Source organism: Rhinatrema bivittatum, chromosome 15 (assembly GCF_901001135.1).
Source record: "Rhinatrema bivittatum chromosome 15, aRhiBiv1.1, whole genome shotgun sequence".
Lineage (NCBI taxonomy): Eukaryota > Metazoa > Chordata > Amphibia > Gymnophiona > Rhinatrematidae > Rhinatrema > Rhinatrema bivittatum.
Window position 1 is genome coordinate 43,961,909 of NC_042629.1, and position 26,507 is coordinate 43,988,415.

Genomic DNA, 26,507 nt, shown 5'->3' on the forward strand with positions numbered 1-26,507 from the left:
AAACTGATAAATTTAGTATCTCCGACTTATCCCAATTTATTTTAAAGCCGGACACAGAGCTAAATTTAGAGATTTCCAATACTATCTCCGGCAAGGATTTATCAGGGTTAGTTACAGAAAATAGAATATCGTCGGCGAAAAGGGCCATTTTAGATGAAAGATTATCTATGTGCATGCCTTGTATCCGTGGATTATTTCGTATACTAATGGCAAATGGCTCTAAGAAGAGTGCAAAGAGGAGTGGTGATAGAGGACACCCTTGACGAGTACCCCTTTGTACTTGAAATGGAGCCGAGTATCCACCATTCACCTTGAGACATGCCAGTGGGGAGTCGTATAATTTGGAAATCCATTGAATAAAATTAGGACCAAAATGCATCGACTTTAAGAGATGGAAGAGATAAGGCCAGTGCACTAAGTCGAATGCTTTTTCAGCATCGATTGTTAATAATAAAGCTGGCACCTTCTCCATGCGAGCCCACCAGATGAAATCTATTGCTTTCCGCACGTTATCCGAAGCCATCCGGCCCGGGATGAACCCGGCCTGATCCGGGCTTATAAGATCAGACACTACTCCCTTCAGTCTCTCCGCTAAGATTTTGGCCAATAGTTTTAAATCCAAATTAATAAGGGAGATTGGGCGGTACGACCCGCACAAGGACGGATCACGTCCTGCCTTGGCCAATATGGTAATGCCCGCTGTATTAGCCGACTGAGATATAACCCCACCGTCCCTCAAAGAATTAAACATCTTAGTTAAGGGTGGCATGAGTTCATTCACAAACGTCTTGTAAAATTTCGCGGTATACCCGTCTAACCCTGGAGATTTGCCAACCTTGAGGTCATCCGTAGTGTTTTCCATCCGAAAACGAGGGATTCAGAGACAACGGTTCACTTTCTGCAGATCGAGAATGGGACGAAACGTGCCCTCCTTTTTTTGGCACCACAAAGTAAATCGAGTAACAGCCCCTGCCTTGCTGCGTCTCTGGAACCTGAACAATAGCTTTGAGGTCGAGAAGTCGTTGCAAGGTCCCCTGGATCACCTCGTGTTTGCAGCGCGAGGTCACGCGAGATTCCACAAACACCTCTGGGACCGGCCGTGAGAATTCCAAGGCATACCCCTCTCTGATGACCTCTAACACGCACTGGTCTGAGGTAATCCTTGCCCATTACGTGTAAAAGTTGGACAATCTGCCGCAGACAACTTTGACGACGGAATGGGTGCTCATGGCTTCATTGGGAGGATTTGGTGCTTCCTGCACCTAGGTGTCCCGGGTCCCTGCCAGGATGGCGACCCCCACGAAAGGACTGCTGGGGTCCCGTAGCTGGCTTTCGACACGGACGTCGCCGAGTATCTGCTAGGCCTGTATCAACGCGTGTCCCAGAAATGAGGTCTGGGAGGAAAGGCCTTTTTGGACGATTATCTTCTGGTAACTGATTGCCCTTGGATTCTGCCAGCAATTTTACCAACTGATCCAGTTCCTCTCCAAACAGAAGCTTGCCCTTAAAGGGCAGGTTGCATAACTGGGACTTAGATGACAAATCCGCCACCCAGTTCCTCAGCCAGAGGAGATGCCTCGCTGACACCATGGTGACCATACCTCTCGCCGAGGTCCTCACCAGATCATTCAGGGCACCCACCACGAAGGCAATACCTGCTTCCAACCGAGTGGACTGTAACGCGCCTCCACCGCTAGTTCCGGAACCGGTCGCCGCTTCCTGGATCCAATACAGCCATGCTCTCTGCATTAAACTGGCTCGAAGACTCAGCGCTGCCACCTCACATGCCCGTTTCAACTAGATCTCCAGCTTTCGGTCCTGCATGTCCTTAAGGGCGGCTGCCTCAGCGACCGAGATGATAGTCTTCTTAGTGACCGCTGAGACCGCAGCATCCACCTTAGGGATCTTCAAAAGGTCTAAGATGTCCGACAACAGGGGATATATCTTAGCCATTGCTCTGCCTACCTTCAGACCGGCATCCAGAGTTTCCCACTCCCGGGTTTCCAGTTTGCGGACTTTCTTTGGTAGCGGAAAAGACGTCGTGGGCCCCCGGATACAGTCAAGGTCGGAATTAACCCCTTCATTGTCTGACTCCTCCTGAGACACCTTAATGCCCAGGACCTCTAGGACCTGAGGAATAAGGGGACATAGTTCATCTCTCTTGAATAAATGGATCACACTGGGATTGTCACCCTCTGTTGGCGGGGTATCGGGAATATCTGAGTCATCAGTATCCACATCCGCCTGATCCGGGTCCTTACCTGCACCTGTTCCCGCAGGCGGAGCTGATCCGGCACCCACTAGTGGCCTCTGAATGCTCACCTTACCTGGTTGTCCCTGATCCATAGGGCAATGCCCAGGATCAGTGGCCTTATTCTCCGGAGGATGATCAAGGTCCCCCATGATCCCGGGTCTCTTCGCCGCTGTGCGTTTGAGGGCCAAAAAGGCCTCGTGCATGAGTAAAATAAACTCCGTGGAAAACCCCTCTGGAGCCCCCTCCCCTTCCAGAGAAACTACTGGAGGCGCAGCGCTCGCTCCTCCCGGGAGATCCTCCCCTATAGGAGCCAAAATGGGAGGGGGATCCTCCTCCTGCGATTCCAGGTCCGGGAGGACCGGGAAGTCCCCGGAGGCGGGGCTTTCCGGTTCCGATAATTTCCCTGCCTTCTCAGCACATTCGGGGCATAACAGGGCCGTATCCAGAGCCGTGCCACACACACAGCAGGCCATCAATTTAGAGCACAGTCGCATCCCTGCAATCGCGCCGCCATGTGGCTGAAGGGGGAGGAAGAAAGGCCGCAATGGCCACACCACTTATGGAACCTCTGAGCCGGAAAAAAATGTCAAAAATCAAGCATGGTCTAAGTAAAAAAAAAAAAAAAAACGCTCGTGCAGTCAGGCCGCAGCCAACCAAGCCACTCCCCGTCAGAAAATGCCGCCACGCCACACAAAAACAGACCGGAGTATTAAAAATTACACTCACCCTTTCCCTTCCGCGGCAACCCGGAACTCCGGGAGCCGAAGGGAAATGAAGCTGAAAGCCTCCCATACAGACTCCTTACCTCAGAGCCGTTCTCTCAGACTGGAGCCCCAAAGAAACACTTTCCTCTTGTTGAACTTTCTTTCTTTTTTTTAAAACTTTACTAACAGAAGAAGCTCTGGCCGGGATAAAGGGAGCAGCTGCAGCAGTGTCAAGTGTAGCGTAACCAGGAACCCCTGGCCTGCACACACGGACCCGGAGCGGGCGAAACCCCTGGCAGGGATATCCAATCCCCAGGATGCCCGGCTTCCACTGAGGGATGGCCCACGACAGTGCCTAACACCTCAGGAAGCGATCGTTAGAAAAGGACAAAAAATTCCGCTAAGTACTGAAAAATGTAAAATCAAATAAAAAAAACTGCAGGAGTGCATCTCTGCCATCTGCTGGAGTTAGAGAAATACTGAGGGACTGCAGGTGGCACTAGTATATATGGCAGTGCTCAAAGCTTTGTTCTCTGACTTCATCTGCTGGTAGGGATGCACAACCCACTTCTCTGGATTGATCCTGGTACGTTCTGGGAACAGCTGCTAAAGATGCAGTATTCTGGAGAAGAGAGGGGAGAAACTTCACGAGGTTTTGAGCTTAAGGTACAAAATGTCACAATATCCTTACTCTAATCTCTCAAGGTACAGAATTTGACAACTTTGACACAATTACTAAGGGATCAGCACTATCCATTGCAGTGTGTTGGATAGCTCTGTGAAGATGAATATGCATGACAGGTTTGCTAATGTACCCTGCTTGGGTGAAGTCTATTTTGAGGGTAAGGAGATAAAGAACCTTATAAAGGACCATTGTACTGTGCTGCAAATAGCGTAGATTCCTGCAAAATAGTTTCGGCTCCTTTTTTCAGAAGGGACAGTATTACTATCATAAGCACTGTACAGTGCCTTTTCAATTGAGAGCAAACCAGCAACAAAACCAAGTGCCATGTGATCACAAGCCAAAATCACCAGACTTGAATATGCGGCCAAAACCATTTTTGACATCCTACAGTGACTGTGGCCTGGGTTGAACGGAAGGGAGTGGATGGCAGACTGACACATTTCGCCCATTTGTGTTCCCAGGCAATGCCAGACTCCTGAGTCCTTCCCCTGGTAATGCAGTGGTACAGACTAAAATTCAAAGAAGTCCCACCAAATGGACCTCCAAAGAGGTGGATCCAACAGGACTATGAAGTCTTAATAGCCGAAATCTCTGCTTTAATCAGCATGAAGGTCCCAGTTGGGGCCACCCTATTGTGCATGCAAGTGGACTAACGTGGCAACTGCACTACTTTATCTGGGGAAAGAGGGCCAGGGTTCTACTCCAGGTGGTACATAATCCTGAAATTTACATCCCATTCTAGACCTCAGAGCCCTGAACAAATTCTCATACAGGGAACAGTTAAAAATGATCACATTCTCATAGCGTACATTGGGTCAGTCGCTCTTCAAGAAATTTGTACGGCAGTCATGCGGAATTCACTGTACACTATTGCCTAAAGACTAACTGTTGTCTTGGGGAGGGTTGATTGAAGGGAACATCAAGACAACCCTTAGCTTGGGACTCTTCAAATGTGGGACTGTTCAGCCTGCTTGTCCATGGAGGTAACAGAGTTGCAACTAGTGTTCTTTGTAGACAGCAAGATTATGGGGAGGTGGGAGGGACTGTTAGAGTTTAATCCAGTGGTTCTCAACCTTTCTTTGGCCGGGACACACCTGACAGATGGTTCTCACAAGCGTGACACACTGAACATGTGATCATTACGGGGCTAAATGTAAACATGCACTCTGCATCCACAGGAATCCCCTCAACCCCCAGCAATGAGTGCAGAGCAGATCTAGGGCATTACCCTGTACAACTCGCCATACAAAAAAAGATATTCTGGTTCTGATGACATCCCAGTAAAAGCAAAACAAACTCCTTTTACTACCAGGCAAATTAGCCTTCCTTATGAAAAGACAGTAATTTACCACTAATGCATATCCTATTGAGAAAACACAACAAATAAGATTGATACAAATGCCTACATGCTAGTAAGATACCTCACCTCTGTCACACACCCTTCACCAAGTACAGAAAAACCTCAAATTATAAATATGGAGACAGACACTGGAATGGAAAACAAAAAAAGCCACTCTGAATGCAGTGTGAACCTGGAGAAATGGAAAGAGAAATATAGCACCTAACAGACTCTCAGGATTTGCAATAATGCACACAAACTAACCCGCACAAAGTTACACCTGTATTATGGAACACACTAAAACAGATGTACCTACAAATGTCGGTAAAAAAAAAACCTTTAAATAAATAAAGTAACAATCCTATCTAAGAAATACAACTATTAAACCAGGCCCTAAACACTAATACATTGCCTATTGGGAAAACAGAATAAGCCAAGCTGCTATAGAGCCCCACAAAGAAATAATTGTAAAGCTATACCAAAAATGTTACAAAACAGCTGCTGAACAGAATAATATCCAACAATTAAAAACTCATAAAAAATTATTAAAACATGTCCAAATATCAATAAAATATTTCAAAAACAGCAGACATTGAATAATACCCAATAATTAAAATGGCAGTCAATCAAGAAAAATAAATTTTAAAAAGCCACCTTTACTTACCCTCTCCAGCAACTCTCCTACTCCTTTCCCTTCCAGGCCAATTGCACTCACCAGAAGCAGCAAGGGCTGCCGAAGCTCTGTCCTCACAGTTCTCTTCCTTAGCGCTCACAACCAGTCACTCATACATACACCTTCAATTAGACCCCACGATCAGTCTCTGTCTCTCTCACACCAGTCATCTTCCTGACCAGTCTCTCTCTCAATCACACTCATGGTCTCTTATATACAAGCTCTCGATCACACACAAATGTTCTCGCACCCATTCACACCAGCTCTTACCCAGGCTTCCATTCACATCTACACACACAAGCTCTCACCCAAGCACCCATTCACACCAGCTCTCACCCAGGCTTCCATTCACACCCACACACACAAGCTCTCACCCATTCACGCCCACACACACAAGTTCTCACCCAGGCTTCCATTCATGCCCACACACCCAAGCTCTCGCCCAATCACCCATTCACACCAGCTCTCACCCTGACACACACACACACGCTCTCACCCATGCATCCATTCACACCCAAACACACAAGCTCTCACCCAAGCACCCATTCACACCAGCAGACACAAGCTCTCACCCAGGCTTCCATTCATACCCACACATAAGAACTCACCCAAGCACCCATCCACACCCACAAGCTCTCACCCATGCATTCATTCACACCCACAGACACAAGCTCTTACTTAGGCACCCATTCACACCAGCTCTCACCCAAGCACCCACACGCACCAGCTCTCACCCAGGCACCCATTCACGCCCACACGCACAAGCTCTCACCCAGGCACCCATTCACACACACACACACCCGCTCTCACCAAAAATGTATTCTTCACTGCAGGGATGGGCTCCAGTTCCACCGCGGCTTTACTCCAGTGGGCCTTCTTTTTGTGCCTCCACGGGAATGGGCTCCCGTGGTGGCCTCGGTCGGGGTGAGGTTTCCTCTTGGCCGCCACGGGCTGTGGTGGCCTTGCTTGGTCGGAGTTCGAAACTGCTATTTCTCCCATCCCACCCCTGGGCTAGGCGATGCCTGCCTCACCGGCCAATCAAAGGCTTCCTCCCTTCTTCCTACTCCCACTGGTAGGTAGAAGGGCGAAGGTTTCAGATTGGCCTGCGCGGGGGCAGGCAGAATGAAGGTTTCCCATTGGGCAATGGGGGTAGGAAGAAAGGAGGCTTCCAATTGGCCCGTGGGGGCTGGGAAAAGGGAAGTGCTACAGGCAGTGGGATACTGGGAGACGTGACACAGCGGTTGAGAAGCGCTGGTTTAATCAACTCTTTACTCTATGCTGTTAGCTTTGACATGGGCTGCTTAGTGCAGTGACTACTGCATGTGTACAAAGCTTTCTAGCCAACAAGTCTATTCTCTTCCTATATGCTGCCATGCAATGACATCACCCTACGTGTAAGCACTGTTCATCCTGCTGTTCACAGAGAACACTAATTGCAAGTAAAAGTTTTCTCTCGCTCCATCCCTTGCAGTTCCTGTTCCACCGACCATTACGGCTGCTGAACCTACTCATCCTGATGGAGGGCAGCCTGGTCTTCTACCAGCTCTACTCGTTGCTGCGCTCGGAGAAATGGAACCACACGCTTTCCATGGCTCTCATCCTTTTCTGCAACTACTATGTCTTATTCAAGCTTCTCCGGGACAGGATAGTACTGGGTAGGGCCTACTCCTACTCACTCAACAGCTATGGACTCAAGCCCCATTAAAGCCAATAGGCCCAATGAGAGGGAAGGTATGGGTGAAAAACAGAAGTCAGAAAAAATATTTTCATACAGTTCTATTTTTTTCTTGCAATGTTTATAAATATTTAAGATATATTTTGTATACCATTTTTTGTGGGGCGGGGGAGGCTCTAAGTGTCTTTCCGTTTATAAAACCAGGTGTTATTTTATATACATATAAATGTGTGCGTATATCTATGTATGTGTGTATACACTTGTACGCACACATATATTTATATCATGAAAGTGAAGCCATGGGGACTGTGCACTTGGTCTCTGTGGCCACTCCGCTCATTCTCATGGAGTTTCTGTGCCATCTGCCCGTGTTTAATAGCACTGAGAAAAGGGCAACAATAAAAACAATGAGAATTTCGTACAGACGCTTGTGTTTGGCTGATCAGTAAGATTCATTCCTTCTCCTGCTGTCCAATCCATTGGGGAGTGGTCTGCGTAACTTGTCAACTGTTCACATTCATCTTCTCCTGGATAAGGACATCCTGAAGTAGAGAGAACAAGCTACCACCTCCTCCCTTGACTGTTTTAATGCAAATGATTTTTGGGGGGAGTAGAGGGGGTCTCTCTTTTAAGAATGACTGCAGACCTGCAAGGTGATTTTTAAAGAAAAACTCCCTTATGGAGTTTGTTTGAAAATTCAGGCCCAGCTGGCAGATGCTGTGGATCACACAGGTGGAGGCTTCAGAATGAAATCCCTGTCTGCTGGCTCTGCCTACCCCATGCTCCCACCCTGTTGCAGCACTGGTAAAAGTACCGATGGTGTTTTATAGCAGGGTGAAGGCGGTCAGTTTACAGCTCTTGACGTTACCCTGGCTAACTGCTTAGCTGCCTGGTTAAAATCTTTTCGAAATTGCCTTCCCCCATGATTTACAATCTAAGTAACATGGCAGATTCTGGGTGGTGTAGAAGGTGTTAATCCCAAGTGACTGTTTGGATGGTTTATGGCAATGGTCCCTGCTGGCTTAGGTGAGGTATTTACTTTGTTAATGCTCTCCCTGGCTTCAAAGCTCTTGCCATTGTCAAGGAGCTGCAGCTGTGAAAGGCAGGGCATAAGTTGTCAGTAACTTCACTAGCTGTAGGGAGTTATAAACCTCACCCTCAGCAAATTATTTAACAGCAATGTTCCTTTCCAGGGTCAGTCACTAGCTCTTGGCAGTATCTTTCATGCATCGGCTGTGCCCTGCCTCTTGGTAATTTAGGGATTGTATGGCATGGTAGGATTATACTATTAAAAAAAACAAAACATTTCAAAAAGGAAGGAAGACAAAATTATGCCCAAAAGGTGCCACATCCATAACTACAAACTTTTAAAAATAAATAAATGGCTATGCTCATATCATAATTCACAATCTCTCCCGCATTGTGTGAAAGCACTTAACATATTTTCCAGTTCCCACCTACTTCAAGAAGATAGTTATTTAATGATTATACAAAAATATTATAATTTCTTTAAAAATGGCAAAAATTGTACTTAACTGGCCCCTGCACCTGTGTTACATTTTATCCAATTCCCCACTTTCAGAACCGTTTGAAGAAAGCGCAGTTGCTCACCTGTAACAGGTGTCCTCCTAGGACAGCAAGATGTTAGTCCTCTCATGTGGGTGACATCCTCAGATGGAGCCCGGCATGGAAAACTTTTGTCAAAGTTTCTAAAGCTTTAAAAGGCACATTGAGCCTGCCACTATCCGCAAGTCCACGTGAGGTCCCCCTTCAGTCTTGTAACATAGCAAAAAACGAGCAAAACAGTAAAATAAGAGTAGCCAACTCCGCATGATGCGACTCACGATAGGCTAAACCGATATGGTAAGCACAGATGGACTCTGACCGAGGTGGCTTTAAATGCGGCCTCAGAAAGTGGGCAAGTAAATGGATCTAATCCATGACCCGCACACCACACTGAGAATCTCTTCCACTTTAACTTGTAAGGCTTCCTGGAAGTTACCAGTACCTGGGCGACACTGTCCGAGCGAGCCAAGGGCTGAAGGACTAGGCGCTCAACATCCAAGTCCGGAGGTTCAGATGGCGCAGGGTAACCTGATTCTGAGTTATCAGATGCGGAGGGGATCCTTAATCGACAGAAAAAAAAACCCCAAACTAGAGCATTGCAGTCTTTCCTCTGCTGCAACCTCCTAACCTATGCTCCTTAAGTGCCCTTGTTTTGGTTTTTTAAACTATATTCCCTGGAGCTAGACCAAAGAGCAGCAGGCAAGGGAAAATTAAAAAAAAAATCAAACACTTTTGGAGGATAGATCTCAAAAAGGGGAACAAGAAAGGGAAAAGAGTTGTGGGAAGAAAAGGCTAGTCACAGACCTTAGTTGTAGCCCCTGGCCCGGGTCTATGCTCCACTGGGGAAGAAAGAACCAGACTTTCACCGCAGGAACAGCCCTAATTCTAAAACCTTTACCATCAGCCTAACCAGGCCTCAGCTCGGTGAATGGAATCTGCTTGCCTACCATCTCTGTTGGAGATAGAATACTGGCAGGCTGAGGGCAGCATGGGAGCTTCTAAGGGGTGGTGATTTTTTCAGGAATTCATCTGCTATGCAACTCTCAGCTCGAGACTTCCCATATGTCATGGCTAATTCAGCCCTGCCTGTCAAAGGCAAAAGTTTGCTTACCAGAACACATTGGTCTCTGTAGACAGGAGTATAAGTTAGCTATGCTAATCTGCCCACCTCGAGGGGCAGTATGCTGAGGAGCTCCCACACATGCTCAATAAAGCTTTACAGAGCGCTGAGAGCTGGGGCAGTTTGGTACCGTCAGGTGTCATGGTTAATTCATCCTACTGTCTACAGCAAGCCCCATTTACAGGTAAGCAAACACTTTATTATTGGCTTCCTCTCATATAGGTGTTACTAGACTTTGCCTCATGCCAGTAGGTGCAGGGTAGAACTAACCAACAAAAGCCCCACCAATCTCTTAAGGCACGCATCAATTTCTGATAGAAAAAGACTTGCTGTCTTGTGAGCAGTTGTGTGAAGTAGGTACATGGACTTGCTTGAAAGTAGCTTGTCACTTTCTGCATTAAAAAAGGTTACTTTATAACAATCTGCTTCCAAAAACAAACTCATTGTAAGAAGGGGTTAATGACCAGACATCTGGCATCAGCAGGGGCCTTGGATTTTTGTACTGGTGGGAGTCCAAGACCTGAATTAAGTTTCTGTGAGCAGTGATGAATTTATTTAAGTCTAAAATGAATACAGCTCATGTCCTTAATGCAAGACACTCTTTTATTCATCTTATAGAAAGGCCAGGCATAACACCACCAAGTTATTTTTCTGAATTTAAGACTACATTTTGCATGGAAATATACAAGACAGTGTTCTGAGGACAAGTTTCGTTACATTCTAGGACGGGGCAGGCAACGCCAGTACTAGAATACCACAAACTAATTTGTGTTTTTGGATATCCACAATGAATATGCATGAGATATTTGCATACAGTGGAGGCAGTGCATGCAGAAATACCTCATACATATTCATTGTGGATATCCTGAAAACCAATCTACCCTGCGAATACCTACTTTGAAGAGGGGCTGTTTTACAGTACACATTTTAAAAAGTGTTTTTGTATCACAGAGTATTTTTTAAATAATTATGGTTGCTAAGGCACAACAACTGCCCCCATAAATTAATACTATGTCCACAAACTACCTGTTAATCTGTTTTCTCTTTTGACATATTTGAAAAATTGTGACCTACAGTCAGTGGCAAATAGCAGGTAGGGGTGATCTAGTAAAGCCGTGCTGTGACTTGCTCTGCTCAAGACAGAATATCATAGAAGACCTGGGGCTTTCTGGTGCCTGCCCGGAACTGTTCTATCTTCAATCCAACCTGGAAGAGAACTGCTTCATCCCACCATTTAGCCATAATCTGCAAGAAGGGAGAGCTATGTTAGCATTAATACTTAAACTGATATGAAGGAGGGTTGCTACCTGATTTTAAGATAAATAATGTGAACATTAGGGTTTTAAGATATAAAATGAGAAATTACTACTTACCTGATAATTTCATTTTCTTTAATGAAGACAGATTAATCCATGACCAATGGGTTATGCACCTCTACCACCAGATGGAGACGGAGCAAAGCTGACGTCACAGTATATTTACCCTTGCACTGACAGCCCGTAAAAGCCAACTGTGGCCAACTAAACAATACATGATCATAACTATTAGCAGACAACCTTTCAAGCACTCTTAACAGGAAAACATTGAGCTCAGACAAATGTAATATCACTTATCTAGGGACTGGATCTGACACCAATAATCTCCAGAAATGCAGCCACTCAGGAGGACAATAGCACCACTATCTGGCATCCAAGGGCGGGAAGGTGCATTAACATATCTTCATTAAAGAAAAGGAAATTATCAGGTCTCCTTTCTTAGCCTCAAACCCGACCATAGGCTAAGGAAGTGGAGAACATTTACGCTCTAAGCAAGGTGGAATCACAGCAGTGGAATATCCACGTTTCAGTAACCGAGTAACCATAAGACAAAATAGAGTCTGTCTTCATGAAAAATAGGCTCCTGCCATAGCAGATCCCTGTGGACCAGTAATCAGAGAGGAGAGTTCACCAGGAGCCTCTGCAGATCTGCATACCACATGGCCTCCTGGGCCAATCTGGCACCACCAGAAGCACCAACCCTGTGTGTCTCTCGGTCCTCCGAATTACTCTGCCCAACATGGGCCACAGGAAAAAGGCATAGAGAAGTTGTCCTTCTGGCCATGCCTGCATGAAGGCATCAATGCCCAAAGACTTCAGATCTCTCCTGGTGTCGCTAGTAAGTCTAGAAATGGGAGGCCCCAGTGGCCCACTATGAGCTGGAACACTTTGGATCCAGGAGCATGGGAATTAGAGTATTTGCTGAGAAAGTTGGCTCAATCATTGTCTCTTCCTGCAGTGTGCGACGCTGAGATCTCTTAAAGATAGTTCAACTCATGGAATGAGCAGAAGTACATTTCCTGCGACATTTGTTGGCTCTTGGTTCCTCCCTGGTGATTGATGTAAGCCACAGTCGCATTGTCCAATGACATTCGGACTCCTCAACCTGTAAGTGGTCAACAAGTTGTAAGCATGCCAACTGAACTGCACGGGCTTCCAGCTGATTGATGCGCCAGAGAGTCTCCTCTGTACTCCAGTACCCCTGTGCTATCAACTCCTGACAGTGATCCCCCCCCAACCCTGGAGGCTCACATCAGTCTTTAGTGCTAGTCAGTCTTGTGTTTGTAGGGGGAATGCCCTTCCTTCGATGATCCGCTTGCAACCACCACTGCAGTTGGATGCTGATCTCCACTGGTAACTGAAGCTGTATCAAGCAGTCCTGAGATTGTGGACTCCAACATGCAAACAGTGTGTACTGAAGAGGATGCATATGTGCCCTTGCCCATGGAAACCCCTCTAGGGTGGCTGCCATCAACTTGAGCACCTATAGATAAGACCACACCATTGGGTGTATTGTTTCTGTCAATAGTTGCACCTGTGCCATCAGTTTCTGAATGTGGACCTCTGGCAGGAACAACCTGCCTTCCTTCATGTTGAAAAAAACACAGAGATACTTCAGTGTCTAGGATGGCTGCAGATTGCTCTTGGCCAAGTTCACCACCCAACCTCGTTCCTATAGCAAGGAGATCACCTTGCGCAAAGCCTGAAAACTCTTTCACACTCTTGGCCCAAATTAGCCAATCATCTAATGCCATCCTTTCTAAACACTGCCGCTACCACCACCATGACTTTGGAGAAGATTCTGGGCGAGGTGGCCAAACCGAAAGGTAGTGCTTGTAACTGATAATGTTGCCCCAAATCAGCAAGATGCAGAAAACCGTTGAAGCTCCAGCTGGATGTGAAAATGCAGATACATATCTAACGAATCCAGAGATGTAAGAAACTCTCCTGACTCTACTGCCATTTATCACAGAGCATAAGGAAATGAGTCACTTGCAAATGACAGACTCCCTTGAGATCCAGAATGGGGCGAAAGGATCCCTCCTTCTTGGGTTAAATGAAATATTGGCCCGTATTTTCTTGTGACATGGGCAAGATCATGGCCCACAGACTGAAGAGCTTTGACAATGTACACTCCATTGCCTGTCTCTTCTGCAGAGAGCTGCAGGGAGACACCAAGAAAACATGCTGAGAAACTCCAGCGCATAGCCATCTATTATCACCTCCAGAATCCACTCATCAGACATGATCTTGACCCGCCTGATTAAAAAAAAAAAAGATCGGCGCCCTCCTATCTCCTGTTTCTGGGGATGGGTCGGCACACCCTCACGGAGGGGGTTGGGGGGTACTGCTGCTCAAACCTGTGCCCTATCTAACTGGGACAAAGGGCCAAGATCTACCCAAAGGGCAAGCTCTCTGAGAAGCCACTCCGCTGTAGGGTCTCAAGCATTTGAAACCCCTAGGGAACTCTCGCACTGCACAAGTGAGGTGTGCCTGCTTTTTATCCTCTGGTATCAGGAACCTGGGACTCACCCCACTTATTGGCCATTTTTTTCAACTCCCAAACAAGAGTGATCCTTTAATCTTACAAACTTGCCTTTTAGACTTTGAAATGGTATTGGCCAACCAATTCCTCAGCCATAGCTGGCACCTGGCCGCTATCACCAAAGCCACCCTTCTGGCAGAAGTGCAGACCAGGCTGCAGCCTGCAACTGCCAAAAAGGCGGCTGCTGGTTTCATCAATACCCTGGAATTCAATCCAAGCGAACCACCAGGGAGCAGCAAGAGGCTATCTGCAAATTCATTAACACCACCTCAAAAGGCCTGCTTAAGGATAGCCTCAATTCTATCCTGCACATCCTTCAACACTGCTCCCCCTTCTCCAAGGATAGTAGTCCGCTTGGTGGTGGTGCGTCGGAAAGCGCAACTGCTCTCTCAACGTTGGATTCAGGGCGGATAGCACTATCAAGGTGCCCCATTCACAATCAATCAATTCATGAATAGCATCCATAATGGGGAAGAAATATGATTCTTTATGCAAAGAAACTAAAATGGGATTCTCTTCTTTGGCTCAGACATCGAATCAGCACCCGCACCCCCAGCATCTTCACTTTCTGAGAGATCAGAGCCAGCAACTCATCTCTATGAAAGAAACAACGTTATTCTACAGGGCTCCAATCCTGGAGGAATTTACCCATCCTCCCAGGAGTAAGGCTCACCTTCATCATCCTTGCCATCTGGGTCCCTATGAGCGTGACCTGTGGCAGGTCTAGATGTACTCTGACGCTACCTGTGGCACCAGGTGTGTGGGGATCCACAGTCTGCGATCCTGAACTCTTAGGTATGGCCAGCTCCGCTGCGTGTGCCTGAAGAAAGGACTGCAGCCCTTGAAAAAATTCCACCCAGGGGGAGCCTGTCCTGCACCCACTGAGTTGCCTTCCCCACTGATGGGAGCCCCAAAACCCAGGTGCAACCTCTGACAAGTGCTCCTCCGGTCCCATTCCCGCATCATGCTGGGAAGGGCTGGGCTCAGCAAAATCAGCTGGAGACAACTCTCCTGAGCCTCTAAGCAGTGCTGAAACAAGTTAGAGGGGACGCTAGGCTGAAATGCCCAAATATGGCAAGCAGCACAAAGGGGAAGGTGCTTAGGTTTCTTTCTACTAGCAGCACGCTCCCAAAGGCGTCTGACAATTGTGTGCTCAACTGAGAGCCTGGACAGGATGCCCAAAAATCAAGCTCTGTCCAATAAGTGCACACTACGAATGCTCAAAATTTATACACCCAATATGCGATCCAGGGAGGTGCCCATCTGAGTGCCCACATGGGTGCACAAGCGCGAACTGATGTCAGACACTATTTCGCAGCACACTTGTGCATAGAAAAGCACGTGAATGCCACCACAACCTACCACGTGGCATCTGAGCAAAGCCTGCGAGCGGGGTCTAACCCAAAGGCTGCTGAACCCGCCAAGCTGCCATGACTCCCCAAGCTCCCCCAGATGTCTGATTGGCACATCCAAGCTTGGAGACCAAAAGGGGAATGGAATCCCTAACATTATCCCCTCCCCCCCCCCTTTTTTTTTTTTTTTTTAAATATATATTTACTCTTTACCGGAGCTTAGCCCATCCAGGCCGAGTATACAGTCTGACTCTGGTTGTGGGGGGAGAGGGCAAAGGCCTTCACCACCATCCTCAATTTCCTGCACCCACTAGCCTCTCAGCTAAGTCTACACTGGAAAACTAGCTACTGAATCGAGGCACTCTACTGAGGGAGGGATTCGCAAATATCACCTCAGGAAAACTCAACTGAGGGAGGGACCATAAAGTATCATTACAGAAAACTGGGATGAATTAATTTCCTTCTTTTCTCCTAAATTTTTTTTTTAAGCAATTCCCAGTAGGGAGATGCATGTCCACCATCTGCTAGAGCCAGAGAATACTGGCGGGCTGATGTCAGTACAGGGGTATATATATTGTGATGTCAGCTTTACTCCGTCTCCATCTGCTGGTAGAGGTGCATAACCCCACTCGTTGTGGCTTAACCTGTCTGAATGCTAAGAAAGTGACTTAGTATAACATTCGTTCCCCAGAGAACTTGCTAAGGATAGCACAGTAAAAGCCTGGTACAACCTAGTGCAAGAGCCATGGAAAAGATGGGCCGGGTGCAAACCTAGGAATGGCGGGAGTCTGCTCCAACTAAGCCATAGCTAGATCTATACAGCATGGCAAATTCCTTTTCATCTCCAGTCTTGTACCAACTCCATTCTAACATTTGTTTTTTGTTTTATTTTACATTTGTGCTGCAGTAACACTCCCATTTGAAGCTTTTGGAAGTCCCTGTTTCTCACTTTACTGAAGACGATAATGTTGGTTAGGGTTAGCACTGTGTCGGGCACAGATTACAGGGGAGCAAGTCCATAGGAGACTGTACTGGGCTTCAGCTCACTTTCCCTGGACAGAAGAAAGCGTGACTACTTACCTGAAGGCCGATTGGTAGCCCTGATGAGCTGTACCCGATAGGCACTACAAGGCCTGGAATTCCAGTAAAGTTTGCAAGCTGCATGTACCTGCCAGAATAAAAATACAAAAGCAAAAATCATAGGAAAAGTGGTTCTTACCTGCTAATTTTTGTTCCTATAGTACCACAGATCAGGCCAGACTCCAGGGTTTTGCCTCCCCTCCAGCAGATGGAGACAGAGAAAGTTTTACTGACAGTGCCACTTAACATGAAGTGCCACCTGCAGTCCTCTCGGAATTGAACTGTACCCAAGCCAGAAATGAAAGAAACAAAACCAACTACTTGAATAACCAACTAGTCTCCTCTGCACAAGCAGTGGGAAGAGGAAAACCTTCAGAGTGAAAACCACGCCCACAGAAACCCCTGTGAAAGACTAACAAAACCTTTGCCATTATTCAGAGTAATCACAGACACAAAAGACAGATCGAGCAGACTCTCCAATTCTCCCTTTCCTCCAGAGGGTGGGACTCTGGACTGATCTGTGGTACTACAGCAACGAAAATTAGCAGGTAAGAACCAATTTTCCTTTCCCTGTACGTACCCAGAACAGTCCAGACTGCTGGGATGTACCAAAGCTTCCCTAAACAGGGTGGGACTGAGAGAGTCCCACTTGAAGCACACTTTCAACAAAACCCCTGCCCTCTGAATCCTGGACATCCAAATGATAATGCCTGGAGAAAGTGTGCAATGACTTCCAAGTAGCCGCTCTACAGATCTCCTGTGGTAAAACTAGCTGACACTCGGCCCAGGAGGCTGCCTGAGAGCGAGTAGAATGTGCCTGTAGCCCCTCCGGAATAGGGCGACCCTGACAGATATATTCGCAGAACTAATAGCCTCTTTCAGCCATCGCACAGTTGTGGCCTTTGATGCCTTATGACCCTTTTTGGCACAAAAAGGTGATCTGACATGCGGAAATTATTCGTGACTTCCAGGTACCACATCAAAGCGTGCTTTACGTCAAACTGCCGTAAATCTTTAGTGTGTGGTGCCAAAGGATCCAAATTTGAGAAGGACGGGAGTTCCACTGACTGATTTATGGTATTAAAAAGCATAAAATAATGAACATTACAAAGTATATATCTGATTACATATAGCATATTTTTTGTAAAACTCTTATGTTCATTTAACTCTTATCCTCCCTCCCAAACCATCCCTCCATTCCATTCCTCCCTCCCTGCACCAATGGGGTTCTTAAATTTATTCAGTCTTTATTGAAGTACATTAAAGATCTTATCCAGTCCTTATTAAAGTACATTAAAGATAATCTGTTAGATATCTATTTGATTAAGAAAAAGACTTTTTGAGTCATGTGGTAATGTTAGTATAAAGGGTAGCCAAATTGCATTTATTGCTCTTCTGGTTCTGATTGGCAGAGTGGTATTGGCCAGAGTTTCCATGGTTAATAGATTTATTATAGAAGAACGCCAATATATTATAGAAGGTCCACTGACTGATTTAAGTGGAATGAGGACACTATCTTGGGTAGAAAAGAGGGAACGGTTCAAGGACACTCCCTTGTCAAGTTCTCAACAATGGTTCCCAGCATGATAAGGCTTGAAGCTTGGAAATTCGACAAGCCGAACAGATTGCAACCAGGAAATCCACTTTCAAGGTGAAATCCTTCATAGTCTGGTATCTCACAGGTTCGAAGGGGGGTGGGGTGCTCTTTAAGACTCCATTAAGGCTCCAGGAAGGGCACGGCTGCCGCAGTGGGGTGCACAAATGTTTCACTCCCCGAAGAAAACGCACAATGGCCAGATGAGCCGCCAGCGAAACTCCTCGAACCTTACCTCATAGACATCCTAATGCCGCTACATGAACCCTGAGGGAATTAAAGGATAAACCTTTGACCAAACAGTCCTGCAGCAAAGCCAAAATATGCACTACCAAGGCTCGCCCAGGATTCACTCACTGATCGCAACACCAGGCCTCAAAAACTCTCCATACCTTTGCATAGATGAGGGAGGTGGAAGTCTTCCTAGACTGCAAGAGGATAGTGATGACTGTGTCTGAATAACCTTTCTCTCTCAAACACTGCCTCTCAAAAGCCAAGCCACTATACAATCAATCTGTCTGATGTAAACAAATGGGACCTTGATGCAGAAGATTTGGCAGGTGAGCAAGTCACATGCTAGGTTGACTAAGTCCACAAACACCTCGGTCACTCTGGTGTGACGAGAATCACGTTGCTCAGATGAATCTCTATGCACCGCAAGATCTTGCCTACTAATGGCTAAGAAGGAAACACATACAGGAGGACGTCCGTCGGCCAAGATAGGACCAGGGCATCTGCCCCCTCTGTTCCGCTTTCTCTTCGCTGGCTGAAGAAACACGGGGCCTTGGTAATGAGGAGGTCGCCATCAAATCTCCCCATGGTATGCCCCATCTGTGACTGATGAGGCACATTGCTTCTTCTGACAGCTCCCACTCTCCAAGGTCAAGTTGCTGCTGGCTTAGAAAATCCACTTGCACATTGTCTGAACCCGCAACATGGGAGGCTGCCAAGTGCTCAAAATGTTGTTCAGCCCAGCCGGGCCTCCAGAGCCACCGCTCCACTCTTGGTACCCCCCTGTCGATTGATGTAAGCCACTATTGTCGCATTGTCTGACAAGACCCTCACCGGCCTTCCCCTTACCAAGGGTAGAAACACCTGCAGGGCCAAACGCACAGCTCTCGTCTTTAGCTGATTAATGGATGAGGCTTCCTCTGTCGACCACCATACAGACTGGTTCTGACATACTGCTCCCCAACCAGAGAGACTGGCATTGGTGGTGACGATCGACCAGATTGGAATGTCCAGGTCTATGCCTTGACTCAACTTGTCTGGGAGGCGCCACCAGAAAACTTGAATGCGCAAACTCTGGAAGAGTAGCTGAAAATGCTCTGACAACGGTCCCAGCAACATAGAAAAGCAGACTGTAGAGGTTTCATATGAGCAAACGCCCTCTGTTTTTGCTCTGACTCCATCTGCTGGAAGGGGGACATAACCCACGGTCTGGACTGATCCTGGTATGTACAGGGAATTAGCCCTTAAACACGCAACCTTTCTGGCCCCAGACAGGCAATCGTGTGTACTTCCCAATCTACTCTGCTGCTTTGGCTCTCATGGGCTGGTCATCAGTGCTAAGCTCTGTCACCCACATTGCTTCTTGCCTGGCTCTCAGCTGCACTTTTTTTTTTTTTTTTAAACGATACAGCCCACAAGGAAAAGAAAAAAAGGGTACTTCCCTGTGTCCACAGGCAGGCACCAGCGAGGAGACCACATAAGAGGTGAGGGAACCAAAAACCCTGGTTTACAACCCTCTGGATGCTTTGAGTCGAGAGCACCAGTGCTAACCAACCTTCTGCTCGCCCAGGTCTACCCCAGGGATGGCTCATGAAGTCACCTAACACCTTGGGAAGCTGCTACTCTTCTAATCCTTTTTTTTTTTAAACTCCAGCCTGCAGCTTTTGCACATCTACCATCTGCTGGAGTCACAGAAATACTGAGGACTGCAGGTAGCACTCTCGGTTATGCAGCAGTGTCTGCTGGTAGGGCTGCAAAACGCACTTGTCTGGATTGATCTGGGGTATGATCAGGGAAACTATGATAGTGGAGTAATGCTATAAAATATTTGTTCAGCAGGATTCATAATTCTTTGCCAGTTTTTCCACGCATCCTGAAGGGAAAATCATTCTAAAAGCATAACCAGAGGCTAAGAGTGCTCAAGTTCTCCATTGAAACCAGAGTCCATGCCAGAATAGTGTCTCATACCTTATCGACTGTGTCATTATCTGAACATCACTGCATCCTTTCAGAAGATCAGTGTCCTGGATATGCGGGACTGTGCAGGCAGTCGCTATAATAAAAAAAAACAAAACCATTGTAAGATACCCATGCAGATCTGAAGCACCAGGGACGAAGGGGACCTGGCCCAGATCAGAGTCCTCAATAAAAACCCTCTATCACCTGATCTAATAGTTTCAAACTAGGACAAGGATTTGCATCCCTAAGCTGTATGCACATTACTGAACAGCCTCCCCATCAATACAAAAAATAGGAAAAGTTAAAAAAAAAAAAGCCTGGGAAAAGAACAGAGCAGACTTAGCTCCAATGATACACAGCTACAGCCAGAGACCAAACAGGTTCTGCAGTACAGAAACACAAACAGAAAAGAATGACAATGGGCCCTGCCCTCATTTCAGGGTGATCCCAGTGCCACTGTTCATTCTGCAGCCTCTGTGTATTATAAGCTGGAGTTTCTCATCACAGTGCAGTAGATTACAAATGGAATTCCCAGCAAACTCATTCTAAGGCTCAGAATGGACCCCACTGCATCGCCAGTGATAAACTCTCGTGTTTGTTTGTCTGTCTTAAATAGATTGTAACTTCAATGGAGCTTGTGTGTAACTGTACAGTGCTGCATAGGTTTTCTGGTGCTACAGAAATGATCAGCAGGAGTAGAGTTCTACTGTGCAGGGTCTATACCTGGAGTAAGGATACAGCTCACTTTAGAGAAGATTTCTTTCAGGCAGGCCATGGTGCAATTTCTCTGACGATTTGCCTAGGCAGAATAAATAAAATTAGAAAAACAATTAAGATTGGGGGTGGGATTTGAGGAGACCTCACTATATAGCACTTCACCCATGCCCTGCTACATATACCCTTCGTTAACCCCACTGGCCACCCACAGGCAAGGGACCTTTGTACTGTTTTGAATATAAACATATCCCAGCATTGTATCGTATCCTGCTCAGTGTTTGGGTTATGTACCACTGATTCTATTAGATATTCCAAGCAGAATGAGCTAACCCTCTCCCCACAGCAAAGTCACAGCCTGGAGCTCTGCCAACATCTACGAGGTCACACATTTCCAAATGATATGCCACCTCTCTGATAGCTCATGCTATCTTTTCCTTCTTTCACAATATTCCTTCACATCGTATGGGAAAGAAGTTTTAGAGCTGCCAACTAACCCAAATTGGGTCAAAAAGAAGGCTAATCCAGTCCTGGATCTGCATAGCCCACCTACTACTACACTCCTCCTCCCTTTTTGATTTATTTATTTAAAGGCTTTTATATACCGATGTTCATGTACTGGTACATATCACGTCGGTTTACATAGAACCAAAGTTGGAAATTACATCGAACAAGAGGTTACAAATAACAGGGCAAATAACAGGGCTAACTTGTAAGAGATTATAGAAAAGGTGAGAACGATTTAAAATTATTATTACAAAAAACACATAGTAAATAACAGTCAAGCTCGGATTAACAAAAGCCTTCTTAAGCCAGGGTGCATATTTTAGTCCAATTTTGAGGGCATGGGTGTGAATGAGGGTTGGATGCTCTACTCACATGAATGTAATCCAGAGCACTGAACTGGGAAGCTAGGGCAAGGCTGATCCGAGTCTCCAGATTCTGAAAGAGAGACTTGGTCAGATCTATCATGTTCAAGATTTTGTCTACGTTTCCAGATGAAGAATTATTTCTGTCGCAGACATGGGGAAAAGAGGCCAGGATAGGTGGGAAGGTGTCCAATGAGTCATCTAGACAAGGAGAGTTCAGGGGAGAGAGGGCAGCACCTGGGAAAGAAGGAAAAAGCGTTCTCAGGACAGGAGGATAGGGTGCATGGAGTGAAGTCAATGAATGCAGGATACAAATCTGGGGGAAGACACCTAGCAATTTCTCACCAATTCCTGGAAGTGGTTATTGAAGTCTGGGTGCAGAAAGTCTCTCATCTCACTCATTATACAGATCACGTGAGCCACACTTATTGCCTCCAAATCTGGGATGGAAATATCCACAATAGAAGCACCTAAACCCCTCAGGTAATCCACAGCTGCTCAAGGAAGGGTGCAGAGAATGACAAAAACAAAATGTTTATACATGGTCAGTCCAAATCAGACAGGCAGAACACACAATGGTGTGAGAGGTATAGATAGGGGTGACCATGGCTGGGACTCAGCATCTCTGGAGAGGTAGGAGCTGACAGTCCATATCGTGTATGAAGAGACAAACTCCCAACACTGCTCACAATCAAAGCAAGGAGAGGAATAATGTTCTGGAGATATACTGGAGGGATTGCCATAAAGTGAGTGTGCACTCATGCTGAATGGGATCCCCTGAAGGGCATGAAAATATCTGAGTAAAGATTGTTCTTGCTCTTTAAACACCAGGGACTTATTTTTCTCACTTCCAAAACTAGGAGAATAGATCTGACTTTGAACACACAAAGTATAAGGAATGTTAACAAAAAAAACAAAAAAAAATGTAATCCCACCCCTCTAAATCCTCCTGCTCTCCTTATCCTCCCTACTTTGACAGCAACCCTGACATGTTGCAGGAAGCCCCAGAGACAGGGGAGCCCTCTCAGGGCAGGAAGTCCTCCTTCCCTCCCACACTTCTGCATCCTTGGACCAAACCAGAGAACCCACAACTTAAATTCCATGACGTCAAAGTTTGTACCTTTCTCACAGGTCTCCAAGATTTCAGCATCACAAGCCTGAGAGAGGAAAGAGAAAAACTAATAAACATTTCTCTGCCAATCCTGTTGAATTGTTTGCTGGCGAGTACCAAAGACCTTCTGTGGTACTTCCTCTTCCAATGAGAAAGGCTGAACTCACATTTACCCTCCACTCCTGCAGAGCCCTAAAGCCAAGAACAGGCAGCATCTGGAAAGGAAAATTGGTTCACTAATTTTTGTTCCCGGAATACCACAAATCAGTCCAGACGCCTGGGTTTTGCATCCCTACCAGCAGATTCATTCATTTCATTGAGTGGCTTTACGTCCTCTGGTCCCCTCACTGGAACTGTCCCGAGCTGGTTGGCGTAGTCCCTAAACGCACCGCTGCGAACCTGGTCTCTGAGAAGAGGAAGAGCCCCTATTGGATCTATACCTCCTTGTGTCCCAAAAACAAGCAGAGGTAGGAAATTCTTCTTGCTTCCCTTTGACTTATCCTTGGGCAATTTATGCCCCTTAGTGTTTCACAAGCTGCTCTAGATCTTCTCCGAACAACAGCTTCACTTTAAACAGGAGGTTGCCCAGTTGTGACTTATATCTGCTGACCTATATCACAATTTCATGTGATATAGGTCAGATATCTGCTGACCTATTTCACAATTTCATGAGTCTCCTCACTGATACAGCTGAAACCATATTTCTGGTGGATGTTTGAACCAAATCATACAATGCGTCTACCACATAGGTCACCCTTGCTTTGTAGCAGCGAAGGAGATCATGCCCTGCTCCTGAGACTTTTGCACCCAGCGCAAACATGTATGCTGCATAAAGCTACTACAGATAGCAGCCCTCATGCTTAAGGCTGAGACTTCAAACATCCTCTTCAAATGGATCTCCAACTTCCAAGCTTGACAATTCTTCAACATGGCTGACCCCACCGCTGGGATGGTTTTCTTTGTTACTGCTGATATGACACATCAACCTTGGGGAGCATCAGCAACTCCAAGGCATCCTCGCCATCGCCCTACCCACCCTTCAGGCCTGCCTCTGGAGTATCCAACTCACAGATAACAAGCTTCTTCATCTTTCTGTGGAAAGTAAAAGCTTTTGGCAAACTGCACAAACCTTCCAGAACAGAATCCACCCCTTCCTGGTCACAATCCTCTTGAGGAAACTTGATCTCTAATTCCTCAGCACGTACGGGATGAGTGGGCATAACTCCACTCTTCTGAACAATCTGATCACCCTAGGGTCATCTCCTTTGGTCACTGGGATGTCTTCTGGATCCAAGAGATCTCTACCACAATCATCCACCAGAGTCTCTCCTGCCCCTTCGAATCCTCCATATCTTTGCCGGATTTCCCTTTGAGCCCCAGCAGCCGGAGGATCTCCCCAGAACCCCCTACAGGGACTACTTTCTGCAGTTTAGCCGGACGCCGGACACTACGGTCCTAGAAATACTTGTCTTCTGCACCTCTTAGCCAAATATGCTTTGTGTATGAGCAGTACAAAATCAGAGGAAAAAAGATCTGTGGAGTCGTCCTCCACAAACTCATTCCCATCCTCTTGGTTGCTCTCCCGATCTCTCACAGAGTCCTGAACCACCAACCATAACTGAAGTGAGGAATCCCTTCCCTCCCCTGAAGCTGCCTGCTGCTCCCCTCCAGACAATGGGGTGGCTCACCTGCAGTCCCCTGCTGCTGTGGCCAACCCCGAGCTTCCTTTTCCCCAGGAGGCACACCAAGAACATAGCACTGCTGCCCCAAGCCACGATTTTCTTTCCCTGCAGGCCCTGCAGCATTTCACACACCCCGAGGTTGCAGCCATATGCAGGCACTGCTGATGCACCAAACAACTTTCCTCCCCGTCACTTCTTCAGATCCCCAGGCCGGAAAAGTGCCTTGGCCACTCCTCTCTCCCTTCCTGTGGCTTCAAATTCCGTTGCTTGTAGGATCACTGTCTTTCCTTGCAACGCCTCTCTTAACTGCTTTCTATTTTTTTTTTAAGTGGCAGTTCACCCCAAAGAGAATTAAAAAAAACCTTCCCTGTAGCTGGTCAGCATCCAGTGAAGGGGAGACCCAGATAGAGAGGACTTTCGTTGGGAAGCTTTCGTTGTAGTAAAAGGAGCAGCCGTTGTTTGAAAAGAAAATAAAGACTACATATGAATTAGACCAAAATGTTTCTTCTGCACTTCTATTTTTCATATTACTGCTGTTGAGTGCAGTCACGCTCCATTTTTTGCGTGTCCAACAGAGACCAAACCAGGCTACAAGAACCTGGCAAGTACCCAAACACTAAGAAGATACCATGCTACTGACGCAATTAATAGCAGTGGCTATTCCCTAAGTAAACTTGATTAATAGCAGTTAATGGACTCCTCCAAGAACTTATCCAAACCTTTTTTGAACCCAGCTACACTAACTGCACTAACCACATCCTCTGGCAACAAATTCCAGAGCTTAATTGTACATTGAGTGAAAAAGAATTTTCTCCAATTAGTCTTAAATGTGCTACTTGGTAACTTCATGGAGTGCCGCCTAGTCCTATTATTCAAAAGTGTAAATAACAGATTCACATCTACTCGTTCAAGACCTCTCACGATTTTAAAGACCTCGATCATAAACCCCCCCCCCCCCCCCCATCTCTTCTCCAAGCTGAATAGCCCTAACCTCTTCAGCCTTTCCTCATAGGGGAGTTGTATCATCCCCTTTATCATTTTGGTCACCCTGTACAAGGCCATTATCGCCTCTTTTTTTCTTACTGGTTATTCCTCTCTCTATGCAGCCCAGAATTCTTCTCCCTTTAGCTATCACATTGCTTCGCTGCCTTCATATCATAAGACACTATCACACCAACTTCCCTCTCCCAGTCTGTGCACATTAGTCTTTCACTGCCCATTACATTAAAGCTCTTTTGAATTGCCACATGTGAGATGCATGACTCTGCACTTCTTGGCATTGAATCTCAACTGCCAAATCTTCAACCAGTCTTCAAGCTTTGTTAAATCACTTTTCATACTCCTTCAGGCCTGTCCACTCTGTTGCAGATCTTAGTATCATCCATATAGACAAACTTTACTTTCTGTCTCTTCCGCCAGGTCGCTCACGAAGATATTGAAAAGAACCAGTCTCAAAACCGATCCCTTTGGCACTCCACTTAGCACCGTTCTTTCTTCAGAGTAGGTTCCATTTACCATTACACGCTATCGCCTGTCAGTCAATCAGTTTGCAATCAATGCTACTACCTTGGCACCCACTCCCAAGCTTCTCATTTTGTTCACGAGTCTCCGATGTGGGATCGTATCAAAAGCATTACTAAAATTCAAGTAAATCACATCGATGGCTCTTCCCTGATCCAATTCTCTAGTCACCCAATCAAAAAAATCAATCAGGTTTTTCTGACAGGACCTTCCCCTAGTGAATCCATGCTGCCTCGGGTTCAGTAACCCACCGGATTGTAGATTGGTGCATGAACTATTGTTCCATTTACTGGACCATACGCTTCCCTGGGAGAAGTATATGCTATCATGCCTGAGGTATTAATACCTAAGCCAGTTCAGGGCAGTCTGTTCCGAGATCGCCCTGGCCAGGTACCCTTAGAGTTTCCAGGCCAGTGAAGAAATCCTGTTTGACAGGGGTTTGCACTTGCGGTACCCCAGCTTCCTGTCTCTTAGTGGAGTGTTTCTGAATTTCTTCCCTGGGGAATTCGCTCTCAAT

General features: G+C 46.4%; 2 protein-coding genes across 4 annotated transcripts in view; one reads left to right on the plus strand and one right to left on the minus strand.

Moving 5' to 3' along the window:
• Positions 1–7,753, plus strand: part of TMEM39A (transmembrane protein 39A) — a 77,652-nt gene extending 69,899 nt beyond the window's left edge. The window contains exon 9 of the mRNA XM_029578653.1: positions 7,127–7,753. Coding sequence (XP_029434513.1) covers positions 7,127–7,360 — 234 coding nt within the window. The 3' untranslated portion in view covers positions 7,361–7,753. The remainder of the gene's footprint in view (positions 1–7,126) is intronic.
• A 2,845-nt stretch (positions 7,754–10,598) lies between these two features.
• The window catches only part of LOC115076619 (fatty acid amide hydrolase-like), a 55,341-nt gene continuing 39,432 nt past the window's right edge, over positions 10,599–26,507 (minus strand). Inside the window, exons 14-20 of one of the 3 annotated variants that reach the window (XM_029578265.1) lie at positions 22,797–22,833; positions 22,022–22,170; positions 21,687–21,749; positions 20,817–20,892; positions 20,103–20,187; positions 16,310–16,397; positions 10,599–11,261 (exon numbers count right to left, since the gene is read on the minus strand). In XM_029578265.1, coding sequence (XP_029434125.1) covers positions 11,151–11,261; positions 16,310–16,397; positions 20,103–20,187; positions 20,817–20,892; positions 21,687–21,749; positions 22,022–22,170; positions 22,797–22,833 — 609 coding nt within the window. In that variant the 3' untranslated portion in view covers positions 10,599–11,150. The other 2 variants (XM_029578266.1, XM_029578268.1) reach the window with 2 other exon arrangements.